This window comes from Camellia sinensis, chromosome 10 (genome assembly GCF_055761805.1).
Source record: "Camellia sinensis isolate YWXY chromosome 10, ASM5576180v1, whole genome shotgun sequence".
NCBI lineage: Eukaryota > Viridiplantae > Streptophyta > Magnoliopsida > Ericales > Theaceae > Camellia > Camellia sinensis.
The window spans coordinates 57,670,313-57,694,353 of record NC_138970.1 but is presented as its reverse complement, the minus strand read 5'-3'; the positions used below and the strand labels follow the sequence as shown (position 1 = coordinate 57,694,353).

The 24,041-nt window shown below is 35.4% G+C and overlaps 1 protein-coding gene across 2 annotated transcripts; it reads right to left on the bottom strand.

The window, feature by feature from the left end:
* Positions 1 to 304: 304 nt before the first annotated feature.
* LOC114306117 (Acyl-CoA N-acyltransferase with RING/FYVE/PHD-type zinc finger domain-containing protein) lies at positions 305 to 23,197 on the bottom strand. Of its 2 annotated transcripts, XM_028251291.2 has the most exons (19): positions 21,846 to 23,195; positions 21,688 to 21,756; positions 21,397 to 21,595; positions 21,170 to 21,254; positions 13,931 to 14,050; positions 13,260 to 13,307; positions 13,044 to 13,125; positions 12,877 to 12,936; positions 12,728 to 12,780; positions 12,475 to 12,641; positions 11,562 to 11,745; positions 6,765 to 6,822; positions 6,618 to 6,674; positions 6,283 to 6,528; positions 3,971 to 4,032; positions 2,497 to 2,553; positions 2,271 to 2,364; positions 1,897 to 2,037; positions 305 to 740 (listed from the first exon to the last, which is right to left on the bottom strand). In XM_028251291.2, the coding sequence occupies exons 1-19, from the start codon at positions 22,539 to 22,541 to the stop codon at positions 654 to 656; spliced, it is 2,565 nt and encodes an 854-aa protein (XP_028107092.2). In that variant the 5' UTR covers positions 22,542 to 23,195; the 3' UTR covers positions 305 to 653. The 2 variants fall into 2 exon arrangements, with proteins under 2 accessions (XP_028107092.2, XP_028107103.2); XM_028251302.2 differs by lacking the exon at positions 13,931 to 14,050 and having other exon boundaries at positions 21,846 to 23,197.
* Positions 23,198 to 24,041: the final 844 nt, after the last annotated feature.

The following is a 24,041-nucleotide window of genomic DNA, read 5'->3' as shown; positions in this document are numbered from 1 at the left end:
ATATATAAAAGGCCTTGTTTCAAATTGTCTGAGTCCTGATAACCCTCCTACTCAAGGCACACAAAAATGACAAGTTAAGAGCAAACCACAAACAGTATCCAAACTTAAAGCAAACAACAGAATACTACTATCAAGAGCAACACAGAACCACCACCAAACTCAAACCAAACAATAATATTAGGAAATGAAATTGCGGTCACCTGAATGAAGCCGCCAATGTTTGGCATAACAACTTCCAAAGCCTAGCAAAGCATTCATTCTAGACACGTAGACATACGCATAAAAGAAATGCTAAATATCGTCCTTCACTAAAGATACTAATTTTTTTTTTTCATTCGAAAATATTTCTGTTTACACAAAGAAAGCTATAACAACAAAACGCAGAAACAAAAGATTTAAAAAAAAGAAAGAAAGAAAGAAAGACAAAAAAAAAAAACTGCGCCTCATGCATGCATATTAAAATGTCAGAGCATGCGCCGTTGCTTGTGACATATACCTTTTCCCTCCCCTTTTTAGTTTTTACATGAACAAAAAGAAACCCTCAATCAGATTGCTGGCTGCAGACCAAAGAAAATAACAGCAATATTACATGAAGGAAAAAAAAAAATTCCTGCATTTCTAACTGAATTATATTTAGGAAACATGGGTCGTCGCTAATCTACTGTCTGCTGCACCTCCTTCTCTAACATTGACGTCCCCTTAAAAATCGTCAGCTGGAAGCGCCTTGTATAATCCAAAAACTGCTCCGGACAACATATTTATAATTGTTAGTACTTATTCACTGGTTGGCTGCCAATGTAAATATGGGACACAAAGAAGCAGTAATAAAGTCAATACTCAATTGGGCCTACAAAGTAATCATTTCTGTAACAGGCCCTTTTCCAGACAAGCAATCAAAGGATTAAGGTAAAAAAATATAAAGAATGGAAAATATCATTTTCATTTTTATAAATAAACACTATACTGAAAATCAACTATGAGATGCTGCTAGTTCTTTCATCTCTAGCCATTTTAAAGCTCAACAAAATCATGTCCCAACAGTTATATGAACTTCAGGCCCATTCTCATTACACTCGCCCATATCCTTCCCTGCAAATTTTTCTCCTGTCTTTCTCCCTGGGTTTCTCTTTTTTTCTTTATCTCCCGCGTATCTTCTCAGGTAGCTTGCTATATTTGGCCACCACATGTTTAACAAAATTATTATGAAGACTACACTAAATCAATTTGAAATCATGGAACAACCTTTGATTTAATGTTGTTGTATTTTCTTCTGTTTTTTAACGATTTTTAATGGCTTTAGTGATAAGATTTGATTTTCTTTGTTGAGTAGAATTGTTTTGAGAAGGTTTCCACAAGTTTTTAGGATTGTCTCTCTCTGGTTCTACGCCACAATCTTTAAAAAGTTCCGAAAAATTTCACTCTATGGAGTTTCCGTTATTAACCAACATGCTACATGTTAGGTACCTCCTCATGAGATGTATAGAACTGTAGAGAATCGATCATTAATTCCAGAGTTGAAGCAGTTGTGTCAAAAGGTTGTCAGAGTGCAAGGAAAGAATTCCAAACAATGTGAAGAGAGAAAGACAAGGCTTGGTAATTAACAGGATGCGATTTATCAATAACTTTTATAACTATCCTACGTCATCTGAAACCACAAAATCTTTGTCCAGCTCTTAGCCAATTATACAGTGGAAATGAATGGTCGTAGCCCCAAAGTTTATTGTCATTGTCAATGAATTGATGAAAGTAATTAATGTTTTCCAGTGCAGCTCAGAATTCATTTCTGTTTTGCTTTCAGTGGTTTTCAATCTCACATAGAACCAAGATTTTATGAGTATGAGATGAATGCCAAGAGAAACTAACTTTGACACATTTAAGTTGTAGAAGTGCCCTTACCCGTTCATCGCTCATCTTTCTGAAGCCTAACTTATTTTTCCAGATTGATTCAGCTTCCTCAGCAGCAGGAAGCACGATGTTTTCGACATTCAGCGAATACAATAGCCTCTCAATACACGAAAATAGTGCCAGGAAATAACCCTAAAGATAAAAAGATATCAAAATAACTTTGTGAGGCTTAAGGGATATACTATCTCAAAGATGGGAACATAAACAAGGAATGATTCCAGTTGCACAGACCCTTTAATGAATAAATATATAAATAAAAAGAAAATTATATATCTATAAAACTAAAGAAAAAGTAAAGACAAGAAAACCTCGCTAACACAAACAGCTAGACGAAGGACTTATATGCTCAGCATCAACACACTTACTTTTCCTTGATGTTCTCTACTTGTAGCTACCAGAGGAAGCTCAGCAACCTCTCGTCCAAAAATCCTCAGAAGGCCAGCAGATACAACAACTGACCTGCACATGCATTTAAGCATGAAATGATTAAAAACAATATTAGAATATAAAACTAATAACAAAACAGTGGAATAAAATAAAAAAGTAAAATTAATAAAACGCACAAAGCAACTTTAAAGGGGGGAACCTTACTTCACAATTAAAACGACACAATACATTCCACCAAATTCTTGCCCATAAATATTTCCCCTGCAAAAGTACAAGATATTGCATTTTAATAGGCTTGGTAGATTAACCAAAGACATGAAGATATCATGGACATTTAACAACAAAAGAGGGCATAGGAGCAAAATGACAACAAATTGTTATCAATACGTCAACAGCAAAGGTTTTTTCCGCCAGTTAGCTCAGGTCAACAGCAACAATACAGTATTTGTACAACAGCAATCAATGAAATAATAAACAATAGTAACTAAATATGGGTGATGTTATTATACATAGAATCCTATACATTATTAGTCCAGTGAAACAAACATATAATCCTAAACACGGTTAATCCACTTAAACAACAGTTCCATAATCTGAATTGGTATCTTAATGTTGATCATCTATTCATCTTACTGGCAAAATCAGATCCCCAGTGATGCAATAGAATAATCTTAAAATGAGTTAAAAAATTGAGTACCTATCAAAACTGCATATTTGTACAACTTTATAATCCTATGCTCACAACTAATCACTATTTTGTGAATCAGCTCTTATAACTACTGAAGAAAACAATCCACCCACATAGAACCTTCTTTTCCCTTATTTTTCACTTCCCAAATTTTATTAATTGTGGCCAATCCTTGCTTGCTCCAGATTTAACCATATGGTCAATCATGAAAAGAACATCAAACACATCATGTGAGTTCAACAATCAAAGGCCCATAAAAAAAAAGGTTTGTCTGATTTCATGAGCACAAAGCTCCTTTTTTTCCTCTCAAAAAATGTATTTCTTATGACAACTTGTTAACTGATTAAATCCTTCACCTTGTTTGACATCAATGCGTTAAAATAGGGAGATGAAGAAACTTTGCATCCAGCATTTGCTATATCATTAGGTATCTCCAGTACTGAATAAAGCATACATTAGGGCTGACAATGGGTTTGATTTAATCCGACCCCGACCCCGACCCAAAAATCCGAATCCATTTACAAAAAAGTGACCCAGTAATCCAATAATCCAAATAAGTTTAATCCAATTATTCAACAGATCGGATATGCAAAAATCTGATCCAATTATTCTCAATTTGAATGAAGAAAACACAAATTGAAAAATAAAATAAAATAAAATAATATAAAATTGTAGCTCAATAAATAAATAAATAAATGGATCAGATTGGATATCCGAAATTATCAGATTCGGATTTGGGTGATCTATAATTAGATATGGGATAAACGAGTTCATATCGGATTCTTTTTGTCTTAATCAGATCAGATTCAGATCTTGACAGATCCAATCCGAATCCGATCCATTTACATGCATACTCATATACATCATCACTCCTGAAAGAAGTTTATTTGTCAAAGGGCTTAACTATCTTCTATATGGCTTAAGTTTTGATAGATATACCCTTGAGATGAAGAGCTACAATAAATACAATGAGTGATGATGATGCCTTACCCATAGACCATGACAGGTATAAGATCCCGACCAGATTTTGCAACAATAGGATCAAAACATTCCTGCCGAAGATGGGACATGTAATTAGGTTTAACCCAAAAAAATAAAATAAAATAAAAGACAATATAGGATAGCAAAAGAGTTATATCTTCATACAACTGCCATCCAAATTAGAATGTCTAAGCAAAAGAGAGAGAGACAGAAAAAGAAAAAGTCTGGAACCAGACCATCCTTCGACAAAAGTCCATCTAAGAAAAAGCACTGAGAAATAAAATTATCTAAATGCCTCAAAGTGGTCCGTTTCTTCTAGCACGTCAATTAATCAAGTTCACAACTTTTACTCTAACATCATGCTCCTCTTCAAATACGAACATCATAAACAAAATTGTTCCAGAAGAAGCAATATGAAACAGCAGTAAGCAAAGACCAATGATTCACATCCATGAAATATGTCCACCCAATGAACCCTATCCCAAATAGTTGGAGTCAGCTAGATGAATCTGTTTCATCATTCTACCATGTCAAGGGTCATGAAGCAGTCGTTGGCTGCGTTTGATTTAAATGTAATACTTCGAAGATGTGGTTGTGATATGTCTTCGTAATTAAAATTGTCAGCTGCATTTGGCTTACATGTGATATTTTGAGGATGTGGTTGTGATATTTTCACGTTTATTGAGATAAAGGGGGTGTTTGGGAAGGATTTTTTTTTTGTTTTTTTCCACTAAAAGACAAATTGGTTACAAAACCAAAAAAAACAAATCCAAACAAAATATCATATCATACCCCATAATCATTTCACTTTTTTTCTCACAAACATCACATCCAACCATAAAAAAACCCAACTATCTTCCCAAACACAAAAAAAAATTTCTCTAATAATATCCTACAACTAAAAAAAGCTACAAAAAAACCCACTTCCCAAACACCTACATAATGAGTTTTGTCTTGATAATTAAAACTCGTTCGCTACGTTTGAATTAATTTTGAAAGATAAATTTTTAAAAGAATTTTTTAAATATGAAATTAAAAATAATTTTGTAGTTTTGATGGTTAGAGTTTGGGAACCCGGAAGGGTAGCTCAGTTGGTGAGGGGAGGAATTTTTGGGACGCGTTCGTAAATCCAGACGTCCTGAGTTCAAATCCCACTAAAATCACATGCTACCATGTTTTCCCTTAAACCAACATTAACTTTGATCTTCCCAGTTCCCCTTCCATTCAGCATTTCCCTCAAATAGTACAGTGCCACACTTCCTCACAGGTATAGTTATTGGTTTTAATTGCAGATGATCAAACCATCTGACACAGTTCTTTTCAATAACATCCCAAACTGGGCTACTTTCATCTTTCATCATCTCAAGAATGTGCTCGTGTCTGATTTTGTACGCTCTTGTCTTGCCATGCGACCATATCAATATCTCATTTCACACCATGTTAATTTTATAGATATGTTTGCCCAGCTTTATGTGCCTTAGAGCATGGTTAGCCTTTTCCTGAAGCAAAACAGTTTCTTAACCAATTGGAGACTACCCATGTGAAACCGTACACGTCAATCTACTACCCTATGCATGGGGCATTAAAAATAAGATGAAACTTTCCAAGAATCACACTCATTATGGTTAAACAAGAAGTCATATACTGGTGACTTTGTATTTCTTTAGGCAGACAACGAAAAGGACTAAATTTCAAAATAGCTTTGCATTGAACAGAAACAATGTCAACAGAATGACAGGGCTCACTTTTAGTAGCTGCATCAATGCAAACTATACTTGTCACAAAAAATTACAGAGGTATATCCAAAGTAAAAGAAAAGCTTGAATATGCAGTCCAATTATAAAAAGAGTGGGATACAACAAATGAGAGTTTCAACATGCAGAAAAAGCGGGTAAATGAGAAAAACAGAAATCTTTCTGACCCATCCCTGTCTATTCTCAGATTGAAAATAAACATCTAGTCAACAACCTAGCTTACTATCATCCGTAAATAAATTTAAGACAAAAGGAAAAAGCAGCTACATTATCCAAGTAAATATGATTGAAAATCATTAAAGCCGGACATTTCTTCCAAACACTCCTTTTAGTAAATTTGATTTCTGTGCATCATACAAGTCAAACAACTGGTATGGATTGAAAAATTGAGATTATATAAATACAAATAAAAGGGTACTAGACGAAAAACTTATGAAGACAAGCAACCAAAATCTAGATGGACAAGATAAGAAAGTAAATCAGACAGATTTTAACAACTTTCAAATCACATTTTACAGTTGCTCATAGCTGGCTGAAAAATTCTACATGGAATTAGCAAAAACTCACTCTAAAAATTGCAGCAGCCCTCGGTAGTAGTCGCAGATGTTTTGAATAACGACTTTTCCCACTTGAAATCCGCCACTGAACATCATTTGCAGCTCCATCAGCAAGTCCGTTCTCTACATGCTTCATGTTTATAGCATTTGAAACTGAAGCCGGAATCATCTCCGATCCACCTAAAACTAAATTCTGTAGTGCCACATGGATCCTATCACAGTCATTACAACAAAACCATTTACCCTTGGGCAGTTCCTGCACGAAATGTGAGAAATGAGATACTAAGTCACTGCATAAATAATTTTATATAAATGTCAAAAGCAAAAAAAGATTCAGAAACTTACTTTTAAATCGCATCGCCCACTTTCCCGCAAGCAAGCAACATGGTACTCCTTTTCACACTAAGCAAGAATAAACATTTAGATTAAGACAATAAGAAAGAAAACGCATATGGACAAAAAAGTGCAAGAAAAAAAAAATGCAAGCCTTACTTGGTCACAGATCATAACAGTCCGTTCATCAAATTTTGTAACACTAAAATCATGAGCCCTGTAAATGTAACAAAGAAGATCGGTGTTACTAAGACGTATAGAAGTGAACATTGTAGTATTACAGTATATGATAATTTGACAACAATGATGAGAAACCAATATTTTCAAATAACTGAAAAGAAACAACACTATATTCTACGGGCCGTTCTCAGGTTTTGAGGGCTAGGAAGCTCCTTTACTATAAACTTGCAGAGTAACTCCAAATCCCCAAAATAAATGAGAATATTTCATGCTATACACAGCACAAAATTTTGTCACTAACAAAATAAGTCCCATTGTTTCCATGAACCCATATGCTTATGCATTTCCTCCTCCAACGAACTCATTAACCAAATCTTCTCCATTCGTACTCTTTCCATTAAGTGGTTACTAAACTACTATAACTCTTGAGTCATTATAACTAATTCGACCTCATTGTTTCACTTCTACTATTATTGCGCTTCATCTCCATTATGTCCAAATCTTCATTATTGCTTCATCATCATATTCAATATCTACAAGGTCTTATAAGCTTGTGACCTTGAAGCCAGTAAGGTTGAGTCTTTGTAACAGCAGTGCTCAAGAAAAGAAACTCCAGAAAACAAAATAATTGAATACAAAAATGCAAGAAAATTCAAGGAGAAAAAGACAGTAATTGCTGGCCTTTGCCAATCCAAGCATGTTTTGAGTTGATTGAAAACCATGAATGTGAGTCTAAATGAACAGACAACAATAAAATGGACCAGAAATGAAATTAATCCCCAGCAGACATCACCTACACGAAAAACTAATCTTGATAAACTAGACTTTACATTATGTAAATCTGTATATATTTACAAATCAATGAAGCCATGGGAAAAAGCCTCGCAAAGGAGGACATCAAACACATAAAACTGCAAATAGATTTCTTAGGATAACAATAGGGGTGCAACTTGGGTGGACTCAACCCGAGTCCAACCCAATTTTTTTTAGGTCTTCGGAAATATATTTTTGAATTCAGTGCGAGCTTAGACAGAAATTCATAAGCCCAAATTAAATTCGGATAGGGCTTGGACACTGGGCAACCCAATGCCTGAATTATATATTTCAAATACATAAAAATTATTAGCTATTAAATGATGTTAAAATTTTATGGACCATTACATCATACTCACTATATATTGTTAGAATTTACCATCACCTACCACCAATTTACCATCACCTACCACCACCTACTCCTCACCTACTACACTCACCCTCTCCTATATAATGAGCCACTCACCATTTGTAATAGATCATCACACAACATACTATAACATTATATCAATCAATAATACATCTATTGTAACATGGTATCAGAGCAGGTTTAAGAATCTAGTATTTTCGCTTTCCCGGCGGGCGGCAACCTCACCTTAGCCGCCCGCCGGACCTCAACCTAGTCTGCTTGTTTTTTTTTACACATACCTTCTTCCATAATTAAGCTCTTCTCTGCCTTTACAATGGCTGCCAACGAAGACCAAGCTTTTCCAGACCCATCCTCCACACAGACCACAGACCAGCTCATATACACAAGAGATGCTTGATATCTCTCTCTCTCGGGGTTGGGCTCGGAGAATCATCCACTCTATTATTTCCACCATCCACATCCATCTTTTCCTCCATTTTCCTTTCCCTGTGTTCAATATATTCAACATATTTTGGAGCTGAAACTTCAATTGGTTTCTTGATTTGTACACCATCTGCCCATCTGTACTCATACTTGGGGCCTGCAGTCATTGTAGGACAGTTTTCTGGAGTGCAGAACTCTGTGAGGGTACCATACAGCAAGTTCACCTGGTTGAAGAAGTCCACAGTGTTGACAGCCAGCCATTCATTAGCGTCCTCCCCTGGAGGAAGTCTTACTGCTTCTCTCAGATTTCCACTACCTAATGTTGCATCAATGTGCTTTCTCAGCTGTGCCCCCTTACTCCGGGCGAAATGTCCTTTGGTTCCTGCCCAGACCGAAGAGACTCGTGGATCTAGAGAGAGAGAGAGAGAGATGCATGTGTGTATGCGTGTGATCTCTTCATCTCCGAACCAGTTCATGCCAGAGAGAGAGAGACCAGGTGCAGAGAGAGAGAGAGATGACTAGCTTTTCACTTTTCAAAGAGACAGAGGTAGTGGTTGAAGAGACCAATATAACTCTGGAACCAACCCATGTGCACTTTCTTTTATTCTACTTTTTGATCCATCATTCCACCACCTCCCTTCTTCTTCTTTTTTTTCTACACCATCTTTTTGTCCCACCGCCCAAATTTTATTTTTTAATTGGTGCTCTATTTTTATTCATTATTAATATTCATCATCACCATGCTTATCATTTCATCACTATCTCCATATTTTTTTTTATTATTCGATTCCCTTACTTTTCACCAAAAAAAAAAAAAAAAAAAAAAAAAAAACATTCATCATTCCACAAACTCATTTTATTCATGTCGGGGCTCACCCCGATCCCCATTTTACATAAAAAAAAAAAACAAAAAACAAAAAACAAAAAAACAACAAAAAAAAAAAAAACCAAAACAAAAACAACAAAACAACCACACCCACAGTGGGATTTTTCTTCTCTACTCTGCAGCCGGTCTCTTCTTCTTGCCTCCGTCTTGGACGGCCCTTGACGGTATTGCCTCCGTGCTTCCTAGACCACCAAGCAAGTTGCCTCCTCCCTGCTCCTCCACTGCAGCATATGGCGGCCCTCCAAATCGGAACATCACGGTGGCCTTCCGCTTTAGCTCCTTGTTTTCTGTCTTTAGCACACTTATCTCTGCTCGCGCATCCTTATACATGCGTTGGAGCAGAGCCAGCTGGGAGTTTAACTGTTGCACCTCATTTGTCCTGCTCTGCAGCCGGTGCGACAAGTTTGTGACCGCAGTCATGGTTTCCACACATGACTTCAGAGTATACTGATTGGCCTCAATATCAGTTTGCACCGCCATTTTTTGCTCCACCGACCGCATCGGAAAGTTCAACGGAGCAAAACCAGAGGTGTTTGGTTGGGGTTCACTGGCCACCGCACCAGTTATTTCTCTTATGGACTCGTTCAGTTTTGGAAAGAGCGTAAGCAGACCACGGGAAGAGGAGGCCATGTTCTGGGTAGCTGGACGGGAAGAAGAGGCCATGTTATGGTTGCTGAGTGTTTCAGAGATGGGTTGGTTACAGAGTGTTTACAGAGTGTTACCAGTGTATCTCTCTCAGCCCACGAAGAGTTTTTCAGAGGTTTCAGACTGGTTTGATTTCCACATGTTCTCTCAGCCTCCGCCTTCATTTATATAGCACATGACGAAGAGGCCGACACGCGCACTGTCGATCACGTGCATCGCCGCGTGTCTGGCGCGCCTTTTGATGGCACGTCTTTTTATGGATTGGGCACGCCTTTTGATGGCACGCCTTTTTATGGATTGGGCACGCCTTTTGATGGCACGCCTTTTGAAAGATTGGGCACACCTTTTGAGGGTGCGACTTTTTAAGGGTCCGACAAGACTCTGTAAACTGTCCCGACATTGATTCCGGTTAGCTCCTTTATGGGTCCGACAAGACTCTGTAAACTGTCCCGACATTGATTCCGGTTAGCTCCTTCAAGGGTCCGACAAGACTCTGTAAACTGTCCCGACATTGATTCTGGTTAGTTTCTACAAGGGTCCAGCAAGACTCTGTAAACTGTCACAACAACTGTCACAACATTGTCTGCTACAACGGTCCGACATGACCCCATAAACTGTCTTCTACATCGGTCTGACACCGCCATCCAGTGTCCTCTACACCGTTATGACACCACCATACAGTGTCCTCTACAACGTTATGACACCCCCATACAGTGTCCTCTACAACGTTATGACACCACCATTCAGTGTCTTCACCAATGGTCTGACACGACCATACAGTGTCTCCTATCCTTTTTTATTTTTATGTATTTTCTTGTTTTGTTGCTCTCTTCAAACTCAAGTTGGTTAGTTTCTATCCTCCTTGAGTTTGCGGGGGCTGTTAGAATTTACCATCACCTACCACCAATTTACCATCACCTACCACCACCTACTCCTCACCTACTCCTCACCTACTACACTCACCCTCTCCTATATAATGAGCCACTCACCATTTGTAATGGATCATCACACAACATACTATAACATTATATCAATCAATAATACATCTATTGTAACATATATCATATATACAAGTTTATTGATGCTTTTTCAATGAAGTTAGCTTATTTACCACCAAAAAAAAAATCATATATTCAAGTCATATAACACAAAACCCTATGCTTTCAATCTCTCACTCAGAAATGGCAAAGACAGCGACACATCAGTTCTTCAATTCTCATCCATCCCCTCTCTGTCTCTCTCTCATCATATAAATTATCTGTTTTGATGTTATTAATGACTTTACCCCCAAAAAAATGTTAATACGGTCTAACTTTAACAAATTAATCAGCCTAGCTGCCCAAAAAAAAAAAAACTCAAATTTGTGGGTAGTTCGTTCAGACCCATCCCAAGTTCAATTTATTATGCTCAGGTTGGACTTGGGCAAACAAGTTCGGATTGCAAGTCGGGCTTGGGCAACTTTTAGCACAACTCGGACTCGACTTGGGGAACCTCTCACCTGATCAAACCAGCCCAAGTTGCACCCGTAGATAATAGCACTATACAAAATAAATTAAAGAAAATGTAATCATTTTCATAGATTACAAGAAGAAAAAATTAACCAGCATTCAATTGAATGGCTACATTTATAGCAACCAACCTGCAAATAGCACAACCACCACATATTTCAGTTTCTGGTGCTTTAACAACTCGTCTCAAACGAATTATAATAGATTTTCCCATGTTTGAGGACTCCCCTGCACATTTTTTACCCGAACCACATTGATCTGTACAATAAGGACAGTGCCAATCGCCTTTAGGGGCACATTGTAGATCCAAACAAACTGCAAAAAGCCACAATGGGACCCAAAAAAGAAAAAAGAAAAAGAAGAGTTACACATTAATAAGAGAAACATTTTATATCACTATAGGCCAGAAACAAAAACTTATATCAGATAAAACATTACCCATAAGTTGGATACACAACTATAACAATTTATAAACATAAATTTTAAGCATAGCATTTGCTATTTAACTCTTTCAGGTCGGGTAATATGAAAACAATAAATTGATCTAACCAGCTTGCCAATCATTAATTGACTACTAAAAATAAAGGATAAATTACAGCCAGCAGTGCTCTTCAAAGAATAGTTATCAGACCCACATCAAAGCATAACCAATCAAAAAACAACTCATTTGTTCAACTATAGGGACCATAGGGTCTTGCAACCAAATGAACCTTCTAAGAAAAGCTATGACACCGACACTGACGTGTAAAACTAATCAACAGCCAGGTCACCGGCTCAACTATAGGGTCACACAACCAAACTGTTACATGCTCTATGTGCAATGTTTCACTTTTGATCGTTTCAATAAAAACAAAATAAGGTTATTTTTTATTCTAGTTTTGGTGTATAATCACTACAATGGTGCAATAAAATTCTAATAACTTCAACTTATAAACAAATTAGATATCCCTGTGGTGCAATATAAAGATGAAACCACAAAGTACGGAATGTAAAAAATAAATAAATAAATAAAGCATCAACCATAACAGTACAAAGTATATCTACCTCCATGAAAAGCCCGAGGGCATCCATCACAAATAATCAGATCCCCTCTATCTCCACATACAGTACACATATCATCACTGCTGCCAGTGGCCAGATTTTGTCCATTTGCCAATGACAAGGCTATATCATGAAGTGTCAATCCACTAGAAGTATAGATGTTCCGATATCTGGAAATAAACAACAGAAAAATGTTAACTCATCATATTATAATAACAAAGACCAATCCAATGACAAGTTTTTAGAGTCTACTCACGGTTGACGTCTAGCAGACCATCCAGCATGAGCTTCAAACTGTGAAGGACTAATCTGCGCACAAATAAATTAATCTTATAAATGTGACACACATGAAGGAAGGGATCCTAGAACTTAAGTGGTATGTAGGCATCAGGCCAACAATTTTACCTCAGTGTCACAACAACTACAGACAATTCCATTTCCTTGTTTGTAGCCCCCAAGTATTCTCTGCAATGAAAAAGAAAGTATATTTAAAAATAATAATAATAAAATAAATGAAACTATCCAACAAAATAGAAACGTATCACCAAAAGAAAACATATTGTAAAGACAACCTGTCCTTTTGAATAGTAAGCCAATTCATCCCCATCTGGTAGTCCATTAGGCTTGAAAAGTAATCGATGCAGATCATTATCCCTACCATCAATGTGTGAAGATTTCAATAAGACTTCAAGGTGAGCCCCAAAAAATCAAATAATTATAAGCAGAAGCTACCAAGAAAATCTATACAGTTGATTGGGGGGAAAGGAGAACAGCGAGAGAAAATCTACCTCTTCTTAGTGCGACCTTCAGCAGTTTTTTTCTGTTGCATGCTTGGCCTGCACAAGACATTTTGAAATCACTGATAAAGAGAGAATGATGCATTTTGTTTTTCAATAATCAATTCAATGATGAACAATCTTGAGTGCTTCAAAATATGAAGTTGTTAAAACCTACGTTACCTAGAGCATGGATCGTTCCGGTACGTGGAACGGGAATGAGAACATGGTATGCCACATGCTAAAAAATGTAGTACGATAGGGGTAGACTTGTATATATCACGCTTAAGAATTTAAGTTACTTTAGAGTACTTTTCATTTAATTATTAGGCATCCAAGAAGTATAGTTTTTTTTTTTTATTATTATTTTTTTCATATAACAAAACATTTGTATGAGCATTATGACTCATTTTTTTATGTTTTTGTCTTGTCAAAACTTAACTCACCTTATATTATAGTTCATTATGTTTTATTTTTTTCCTCCTAACGTAACATTTAAGGAAATATATTAGTTAAATTTATGGGATCGCTTCGGATCACTAAATTTATCATTTTGAAACGGAGGTGTACCATGGTTTGGAACGTGTGTACCAATACGTTATTCGCTGAGGTATTAGCATTTTCTACTAACATAGGTTAAAACAAAGAAGAAATAAAGAAAAACAAATTGAAAGAGAACCAACTTTTTAGCCACCCGTTTCCGCCCTGCTGGTGTCACCATTATGCAGGTTTGCTGTTTAAAAGTGATATTCTGAACGTAGGAACATGAAGTAGGGCTAAGGCTGTCTTCTATCAATTGACCACTGCAATTAAAAGATTTAGTTTAGTGATGCTGTTAGCTTTGAAATGATAATCTACAAATTAATGGCTTAAGAGTTGAGCGATTCATCAAGCAGAAGGGTTCTGTATGATTTTATGAAGCATAGTCTTTAATGGCCTCTAATAGTTCCCCCACAAACCATATTCTCTAAAGCCTTGTTTGATTGCCAGAATAATTTGGAAGGGGATAATTGAATACCATGAGATTGTGGTCGGGATTGGGGAGATAAGTAATACCATGGGATAATGGATGAGATTATATATGTATATGGAATTAGTTGTAATATGTTTGGTTAGGGTGGGATAAAGAGATAATAAGATTATCCTAACCATTGGATGAAGGAGGGAAATAATCCAGAGGGGCTAAACCAGCCGTTTGGGGTAGTATTAGTTATCGCCCCATTTAATCCGCTATATTGGGGATAAGAAAATCCAAAGAAGCTCATCCTTGGACAGCAAAAGGCGAAGCAAACTGTCACGCCCCAATTTTCTAAGATTAATTAGGCGGAAACTAATTAACCTAAGCGTGAGGTTTGGTAAGAAATCTCATTCTTATTCATTAAATTACCAGAAAGTCCTTTTCCTTAACAATTTTCTTTACTTTCCTAAAGTTCACACGAAGCCTTTATTTCAAGAGATCGTATAACTGAAGAAAAAAATGATAATACCAATGATAGAAACCACAAACCCGCTCTCTGTGTATTGCATTCAATATAACATGTTTTTTTTACAAACAAAACACCCCATGGGCTTACAATAATAATGAGGGGGCTGCTCTTTTACAAAAGAAAGATGTTCAGTCAAAGAAAACAAATAAGGCCGAAGCCAAATGTGCTCACCAAATAATTTCATAACATTACTTTAAAAGACATGTAGGTACAGTGATACTATATACATAATATAATGCCATGCCAAGTTTTTCTTATTTAATTACCTAATCCCTTAAGTCTGATTTATTTAATTAACCTCAACAGTCAACTTAAATAAATAATTAAATCGAAATATCGCAAGACTGCCAACCGGGTATCCATTCCAACTTATTTAATTAACCCATCCTCATTCGATTAAATAATTAAACAAACTACAGTCACTGTAATAAAGCATCAATTCCATTTCATTTAAGTGACTCATGCCAGTTAACTTAAATGAATAAACAAATTGCAATGATTATCAACAGGACATCAATTCTATTTTTATTTAATTAACTCATACTAGTTAATGTAAATAAATAAACCTTTCAACCTGGTCTAAATCTCATTTTATTTAATTACTCACACCAGTTAACTTAAATAAATAAACCAGATACGATGACTCCCAACAGAGCATAAATCTCATTTTATTTAATTAACTCACTCTAGTTAACTTAAATAAATGAATAAAACTCAAAACATAGTAACCGCCAAGCACACAGCAACACCGGCCCAACATACATTGTTTGGAACTCAAACCCACTTAAAAGCTTAAGCCTACAAGTGAAGAGCCCATCTAATATATATTAAGAGCTATCTCTTTTACTCTTTATCCGATGTGGAACTCTACCTTCACACATGCTCTAACAATTTTCCCTTCATGTGTGAACCAAACATCGAGTCTCACCTTGCTCCCCCTTGAGTTTGATTCATTATCAGTAGGTTCATCATAGATCATACACACTCCCCTTTAATCTTGATCTATAACTCTCCAACATCGAGTCCAGTTTGGGCCACCCACACACATTCTATCGTGAGCCACCATACTCCATTGAGAGCCACCTCATCGCAGTCCAACCTTGCCACGTGCACCAGGAATTTTCTTCGCTCCATCAAGAGTCGTCATGGATTTTACTTGCTTCGTTGACAGTCTGCATGCAAACCCAAGGCCAACAATATCGATGTTAAGGAAAGCCCACCAATAGATCGCTAGTCGTTGGCTTTGATACCTGTTGTAGGATCAAGCACTTGCCATCTCACCAAAACCCATAGGCAGTGGTGAAGGCGCAATTTTATTTCTTTAAAGGGTACAACACTAAGCTCCACAAGTCGATTGTGACTCGGCCTCACCTCAAACCTTCGCCACGACAGAATGTTGGCCCCAACCAAGGCTAACAATCCCCCCTCCACTCGGCACCTGCCTACAGCAGCATGCCCTCCAAGGGAATCGAACTTGAGACCTCGCTTTGATACCAATTGTAGGATCAAGCGCTTACCATCTCGCTTTGATTTTGTGTAGTGGCTTAAGAATTGGCTTCTAGTAATTTCACTATAAAATGAATCAACATGGTTTGAATTCTCACTGACGGCTCAGGCACTGGGCTCCCACCTCTCTAGCTTTTTTAATTACTATGTGAGAGTAAGATTGATCCGGATTTGTTCTCATCACCAATATTATATCCAAACCATAAAATCAATAATAGGTCCTACCATGATCACACTCCAGGCTCACTCCAAGCTGTGTCAGAAAAAATAACTCCATCTACAACCATAGAGGTTACTATTCCTCTCAACTGCAGTGTCTGGAAGTCTATACCGCAGATAGTTAGTACCACTATCTTCCACAACCTAGATCAATAATACCAGCTACAAGCCTATCACCCGGGCCATGTTTGTAAAATACCGGCACAAAATCCGAAAATCAATAGTAAACACACACCTGGTTACTACATAGTTAAAGCAATTTTTCATATAGTTCCCAGTACTTAGACAATTATATCCAAATCCTTTATTGACTATAATTATAAAATATACAAGTATTTTTTTAACATTTTATTAATATTAATCCCATCCAGTTAATCCAAAGAGACAAAGTCAATCATTATTTTCAGTTTAATCCAAAACGTCCATTTACCCAAACGAGCTAAAATCATCGTTTTTCATTTTCTCATCAAAAGTCACCAAACAATTCAGATATCTCATGTATGAATTTAAGGTATGAAAATAACACATTAAAATCCGTCAACTAGTAAAACTAGTAATCAAATATTCAACCACTTCGACTAGAACAATTCTTTTAAATCAAACTTTGTTCCACACCAAACAAACTAACCATAATGATTTTTTCCAAATCTCATACTTGTCAAATCTTATCATTTTATTCCTACTATATTAAAAGTCATGGTACAATCCCAATAACATAATTTTAATCACATAGGATCTAAGATAACAGCAAAACTAAATGAATACACAAATTAATAAGCTCGTCATATCTAAAAATTCTAAGAAAAATATCCAATGTAATCTAGAATTTCACATCCTTCAAACCTAATCACATTTAATGTCAAACTACTCAAATAATTAAATTTTCCCCAAATTTTCTAAACTTGGCAATTTTCACAACTTTTCAAAAGTTAACTAATCAACATGATGTTTACATCAAAAATCATAAAATATATCAAAGAGTACACTTTTTAAGGTTTGAAGTTCAAAATCTCAAATATTGTATTTTCTATTTTCACAAAAATGAACAAAGTATAACAATATACATACCAATATTCATTAAATGTCATGAACATAACACCTTTAGAATTTTTAATCCCAAAACACACCCTAATTTCAACTTGATAGTTTAGACATGTGTTCATTAACATAAATTGATTTTCTCAAATAAATTGCAAGATCAAAGATGGAATAACATTCAACATGATTTTTCTCAAACATAATATCCAATCATAAACCCGAGAAACATACATTCAATACAACTCCTATCATGCCATTTTTCCTCCCAAAAAAAAAAACCCTAAAATGGATTTTAAAGCAATAAAATGGAAAAAATAAATAAATAAAAATAAAAATCCTACCTTAAATAGTGATGATGAAGAAACCCTAAAATCTCATATTTGACGAATCAAAAATCGGAGATGGTAGTCGCGTAGCTCTCGACGTGATCTACAACTTTCCTTCTCAGTAAATTTGCAAACTCAAACTCTAAGACACTCCGATTGAGCAAAATAGTTACTAACCACACTAGAGAGAGAGAGCTCTATCTCTCTCCCCCACTCTCTGTTGACAACAAGAAAAGAAGGAAAGACAAGAAGAAAGGAAATGGGGGAAGGAAAGGGGGGGGGGGTAGCCCCACGTGGGTTGATTCTCCTTTTCTTTAATTAATTTTTTTGTTTTCTTGTTCCATCCAACTCACCAATTAATCAAATATATATACATCTATATATAGTGATGTGTGTGTGTGTGTTTTCAAAATTTGGTAATATAAATTATAAAATGATATAATTTTTCTTCAATATACTCCCTTCGTTCCATTTTATTTGTCTATTATTCTATTTTTTGTTGTCCCAAAATGTAAGTCCACTTTGAAAAGTCAAAACTTTAAATTTAAATTTTTCCAAAATTGCCCTTTGTAAATAATTATAAATATATTTTACAATGAGAATAGAAGGGTATTTTGGAAATTAATGCTTTAAAATCTGAATTTAAGTGTAATGATTGCATGTCTCCTTAAAAAGTTAAAATTTTCATAAAGGACTAACAAAATGGGATAGAGGGAGTATCATTTTCACGTTATGGTACACACCATAAATTCGTCATTCAAATACACAACAAATCACCTCTCAAAGTGGTCTCTACCATTCACATAATTAAAAAAGAGCAAACAGTTAAGCATGGGTTACACATAAATCACAATGATTTCAAGTCACGGGCCTTGAATTAAATTCCCACCAATGAGCCAAACATGGCCCAAATATACATCAAACTAAACCCAACAAACTTTATCTCAAGTCATGGTCTTAACACCCAAAACCAACACAAAAAATTGAAATTGTAGAACACAAAATTCTGCTATGATAATTTACTAAATACCGATCAGTCCGGGAATTTTTTCAAGATTAAATACTCATCCTTTCACTTTGAAAATTTTACCCAATATAATAGACTTGTATGGGAAACATATAAAAAATTCATAAGCTTCTGAGTTGTGAAACAATTTTTAATAATTCATAAAATGTGATAGTGCAAGATGAGAATCATACTAACTGTTTATAATTTAAAAACTTAAATTGTAAGCTAATACCAAAGGTGAAGGGCTGATCCCTTACAACTAAATAAGAATTATCACTTCCTTTATATTGGTACTATGTGCATGCCATGCAACTTGCAAGCTTTCTCTATTCTAGACCAACTTTCAATCCACTTGGACCAAACTGAGTAATTAAGATCAAGGACAGAAATTTTCAAATTGTTTAAAAATGAAGTTTTCAAACAATACAGTCCTTAGTCACTTGAGTTATTGTTACTTTATCACAACAAGCATAAACATATTCAAAACAAGATAACCCATTACTCATAAGGAAGTTGAATAGTTTACACAAGGCAGCATCACAAGTTTGAGTTACACAATATACATGTCTGTTAGCACCAAATTTTTTCTTCCTCTTCTTTACGTCCAAACTCTCTCTCAAAGAAGACAAATGGGCCAAAGGTTAAATTTTATTCTCGAAGGCAGAAAGTTCTCCATTTTATGTTTTGACCCCTCACTAAAAACATTGCCAAATTATAAACTAACCTCCACTATGTTCAATCTATGGACAAGCCAAAATGTGCATGTAACATGTCCAACAAAAAATAACAAAAAACTGGAAGCCTAGTAAAATTGGGAGAGCCAGAAGCCTATAAATATATCATCCACATAATTCTTTTGCTCTATGGAGTTATAAACATTTTAGGTTCTGTTTCTATGGATTCACATAACCCTTGGAAAGGTGAAATGCATCTTTCCTTCTTCTTCTTCTGCATATTACCCAAGTACTACTCTTGGCTTAGTTTCCAAACCCTAAAAAGTCTGTTTTTAAGGACCAAAACCATACCTGTCGATCCCCAATCAACCCTAAGTTCCTAACCAATTCCTATACCTTCAGGCCTTAATAACACCTAAAATCCTCATAACAGTGGCTGTTTGGGAAATACCGGCAACTAATTCTAGAAATCCAGCAAGCTGCCATTTCAGAAATCAAGCAAAATTTCAGCACTATTTCTTTCAACACAAATTCTTTCTTCCCCTTTTTAGAAACCTAATAACCCTAGAAACTTCCCATAACCAAAACTCAACATAATTCCTACTGTAGGCAGCCTTAGGCCCTAGTTTCCTAATATGTCCTACATCTCAAAAGCTAGACAAGTTGAAAACAAACGCTTGTTTCATTCAGGGGTCAGTTTCCTGTCAATGAGTATGATTTCTAAAGAAACTTTCAATCTTTGTTTTCTATGCTACAAGCATTCTCATGTAAAAACATGATGTCAGTGACAAGGCATTTAGTGAATGACAGCGGATCCTTATAGAATTACTCCCATATCACATCGCAAAGCACCACTGAGAAAACTTTGTAGAATTGTCCACAAAATACTTAACTTCAAATGCTCAGCCTTAGATAGATTTATATCTGATCCCCAAAGTTATATAGCAAGAATCTGCAACATGGTGTCAAAAAGGACCCAGGACATCTTCATACTTACAAAATATGCTGACATAGACATGGTGCACGAACAGACTACCAGTATATGATGACACACACATATTCAAGTTCACTATCTTGTTTTTATTTGATTCCCACCAAACAAGTTTTATAAGCAAATCGACTTGAGAAATGCAGAACAGATGAAATGTTATTAATGGTTTAAACTAATATTTAAAGAATCTGAAAAGAACCTCAACAACATAATAAAAGGCCCAATCTTAAATTATAACCAGCACTACCAAACACAAGCATCTCTTCTCTGCCTTGAGTGTAATGGCCAACAATACTTTCATTTTTGGAAAGACTGGACACCAAAAATTGGGGAGGGGGCTTAAAAGTTCAGAGCCAAACAGCACATGAATGAGGTGATACCAAAATTAAAAGTTCCATTCTATACATAAAGAAACATTAAAATCCCGGAACAGCACTTTATACATATTAACAGTTTTAAACAAGTATTCGAAGAATCTGAAAAGAACCCAGCCAGCCAAAAAGGCACAATCTTAAATGAAGACCAGCAGTTTCTCTCCCTCCATAATTCAAACACTTCCTTTTTTGAAAAACTAAACAATAAATATTTTAAGGGGATTAGACATTAAGTGCCAAATATAAAATATTTAAATGAGTTAGTCCTAAAAAAGAGAAACAAAATTATTTTCTTTACCTTACTGTAGAATAATGCATGGCAGCAGCCTTGAAGTGATGTTTCTTTTCTGCTTTAACGATATCACTGCTTTGTTGGAGACTTGCTGCAGATAAAAGTGAATATCAAAATCTATACAATGGCCAAAGTGGAGCATCTGCAAAACAAACAACTTAAATGCCAATTACACTCCCTTCCAATACGTATAAAGCACTGGAAGTATGTGAAATTATTGGCATCAGCATCACCTTTCCAAACCTGAAAAGACTCCTCATTGACAGATGACCCGGCAATGTTCTTTACCACTTCATCTACTACACTGAGTGGTGTAGTTTTAAGTTCTTGAATTATACTATAAATTGGCTTCCCATTCTCCAAGTATATGTGATTATTTGGGTGTCTGGTTTTGCCACCAGCATGCAGCTCAAACTCATAGGCACTGAGAATCTGCTTATATCATTCAATTATATAGTAAGCAAAGCAAATTGCAAAAAAATCCAAACGATGAGAACAATTTGAGAAAGAAACAATTGACGTACTTCAGAGAAATTGCACAATGAACATCCACACAAATATCCAGAGCCTTTTACGATTCCAGAAAGCTCTCTCTGACAATCATATGAAACAGGGTAAGAGTTCCACATATTCAAAACACCAAGTGAAAATTCAAGAAATGATCATTCGAACAAGAGCATACCTCCCGTGAGGTAGAAATATACTTCACTCGAGCTCCTTCTAAAATCCCAGTTGATAAAAGCTTTTTAACATTTGTAGGGTAGCTATCCGAAAAAACCTTCTTGGACAAACTCAATTCCATATTAGGATTATAAAAGCCATCACAAACAACATTAGTCACAGGTGGCACAGCTGAAGGAGATAACTCATCATAATCCTCCTTGCGCTTGCTAAATTTGAAGGTAATTTTCCTGATACCGGTGGAGCTAACATGTTTCGGTATCTCGAGCACGAAATCGGACGTAGAAACTGGTCCAGATGTATCATTTTTAATCTGCTCCTCTCCGCTCTCTTCGGTACTTGAATTCCCAGAACAAGCAGACGAGATTTCGCCCGAGCCCACTTGATTAGCGCTCAGCAACTCCGCAGGTTGACTACTAATAGTCTGAAAGCTACAAGCATTATCTGTTGGAGACAAATTTGGGTTTGAAACTTCTGAGCGTATCTCATCATTTGAAGTTTCTTTAACCTGTTTCTCAACACAAGACTCCAATCCAGTATCAGTTAAAGCTTCCTTCACCTGCTTCTTAGCACAAGGCTCTGCGTCGGCATCGTCCCCGATCAATTCATGGTCGCGCTTCGATTCAATTCTCGGGGAAGTCTCATCTTTCATTGTTTCATCGTTCAATAATTCAACACAAATTTCACCTTCTCCCATCCAAACACACCAGTTCTCAACTCCAAATCATTCAAAGAAGCAAAAACCCTAATCCAATAATGATTGAAATCGCCCCAATCGTAATTGGATTAGAATTTGAACCCTAAATCAACGATTATTAGACCAAAAAACAAATCAAGAACCACATAAACCTCGATTCAATTCGAGATGCTGGAGAGAAGATTCGGGACTTTATTTAACCTACCTTTTCCTGAATATTCAAAGACGAATCTGAACAAAACACGAACAGTTATTCGAAATCGAAAAATTATAAAGCACCAACAGCCTTCGAAGAAAGCTTCAATAGGTGCATAGATCTGGAAAATTCACAGAGAACACAAAATATATACGTATGGTCTTCGACTGAGATCCAATTGAAAGAAGAAGGAGAAAAAAATTGGGGGTTTTGTTTTTTGTTTTCGTATTTGGTAGCAACGAACGAATATGGCGGCAACAAACCAACTGCAATATTGGGTTCACGGTCGAGATTTGAGAGACGATGAGATTTGGGAAGAAACTGGAACAATGGATAAAAATAGATGGACCTGATTTTTATCTGTATCTTCTTCTGGCGGGACCCGTTTAAAGTATGACCTGTCATGACGTAACACGTGGCGACTGCAACCGTATATTTTCGAATTTTTCTTGTTTAATATTGCGTGGTTGAGTACGAATCGTTTCCATAATATAGAAGACAGCCAGTTTTAATTTATAAATTTATATTTTATTAAATTTTAATTGAGGAGTGATTTGAGATTGATAAATGTATTTTTTAATTTTTTATAAAATATGAATTGGGTATGGATTGAGTTGAATTGGATTTTAAGTGATGTGGTAAAGAGGTTAAATAAGATGTGATTTAAATAGAATAATGACTTTTTGATTTTTTTAAGTTATGACAAATAAGACCTAAGATTTTTTTAGATTTTTAAGAATTATTAAAATTTTAATAGTCAAAATTATCTTTTAAGTAATAATTATTTATCATTATAATTAATTGTACATAACATGATAGTTTGGCATTTATTTTAATTTTTAAAACTTTAAAATATTAATTTTCAAATTAAAAAAAATTAAAAAAATTATGTACAAAAAAAATAATTTTTTTTGAAAAAATTAAATTATTTTTTGTACAAAACTAAAAATTTTGTATCTATAAAGAAGTATGATGATGGAACATTGATGTGCAGAACTGGAAAAAAAAAAAAAAAAAAAAAAAACTGATAATGTTCTCAATTTTAAAATTGAAGAAAACTTACAATATTCTCTGTTTTATTGGATAACAAATAAGTAAAAGGGTAAAAACGTTTAATCTCATACTCTGTTTTGTTTCATCAGTTAGTAAAACAATTATCTGCACATTATTATGCAAAATTGATAATGTTCTTAATTTTTAAAATTGAAAAGAAAAACTAATAATATTCTCAATTTTACTAAATAGGACTTATTAGTTCAAAAAATCTTAAATAGGACCTGAGTTACCATACCATTTGTAAATAA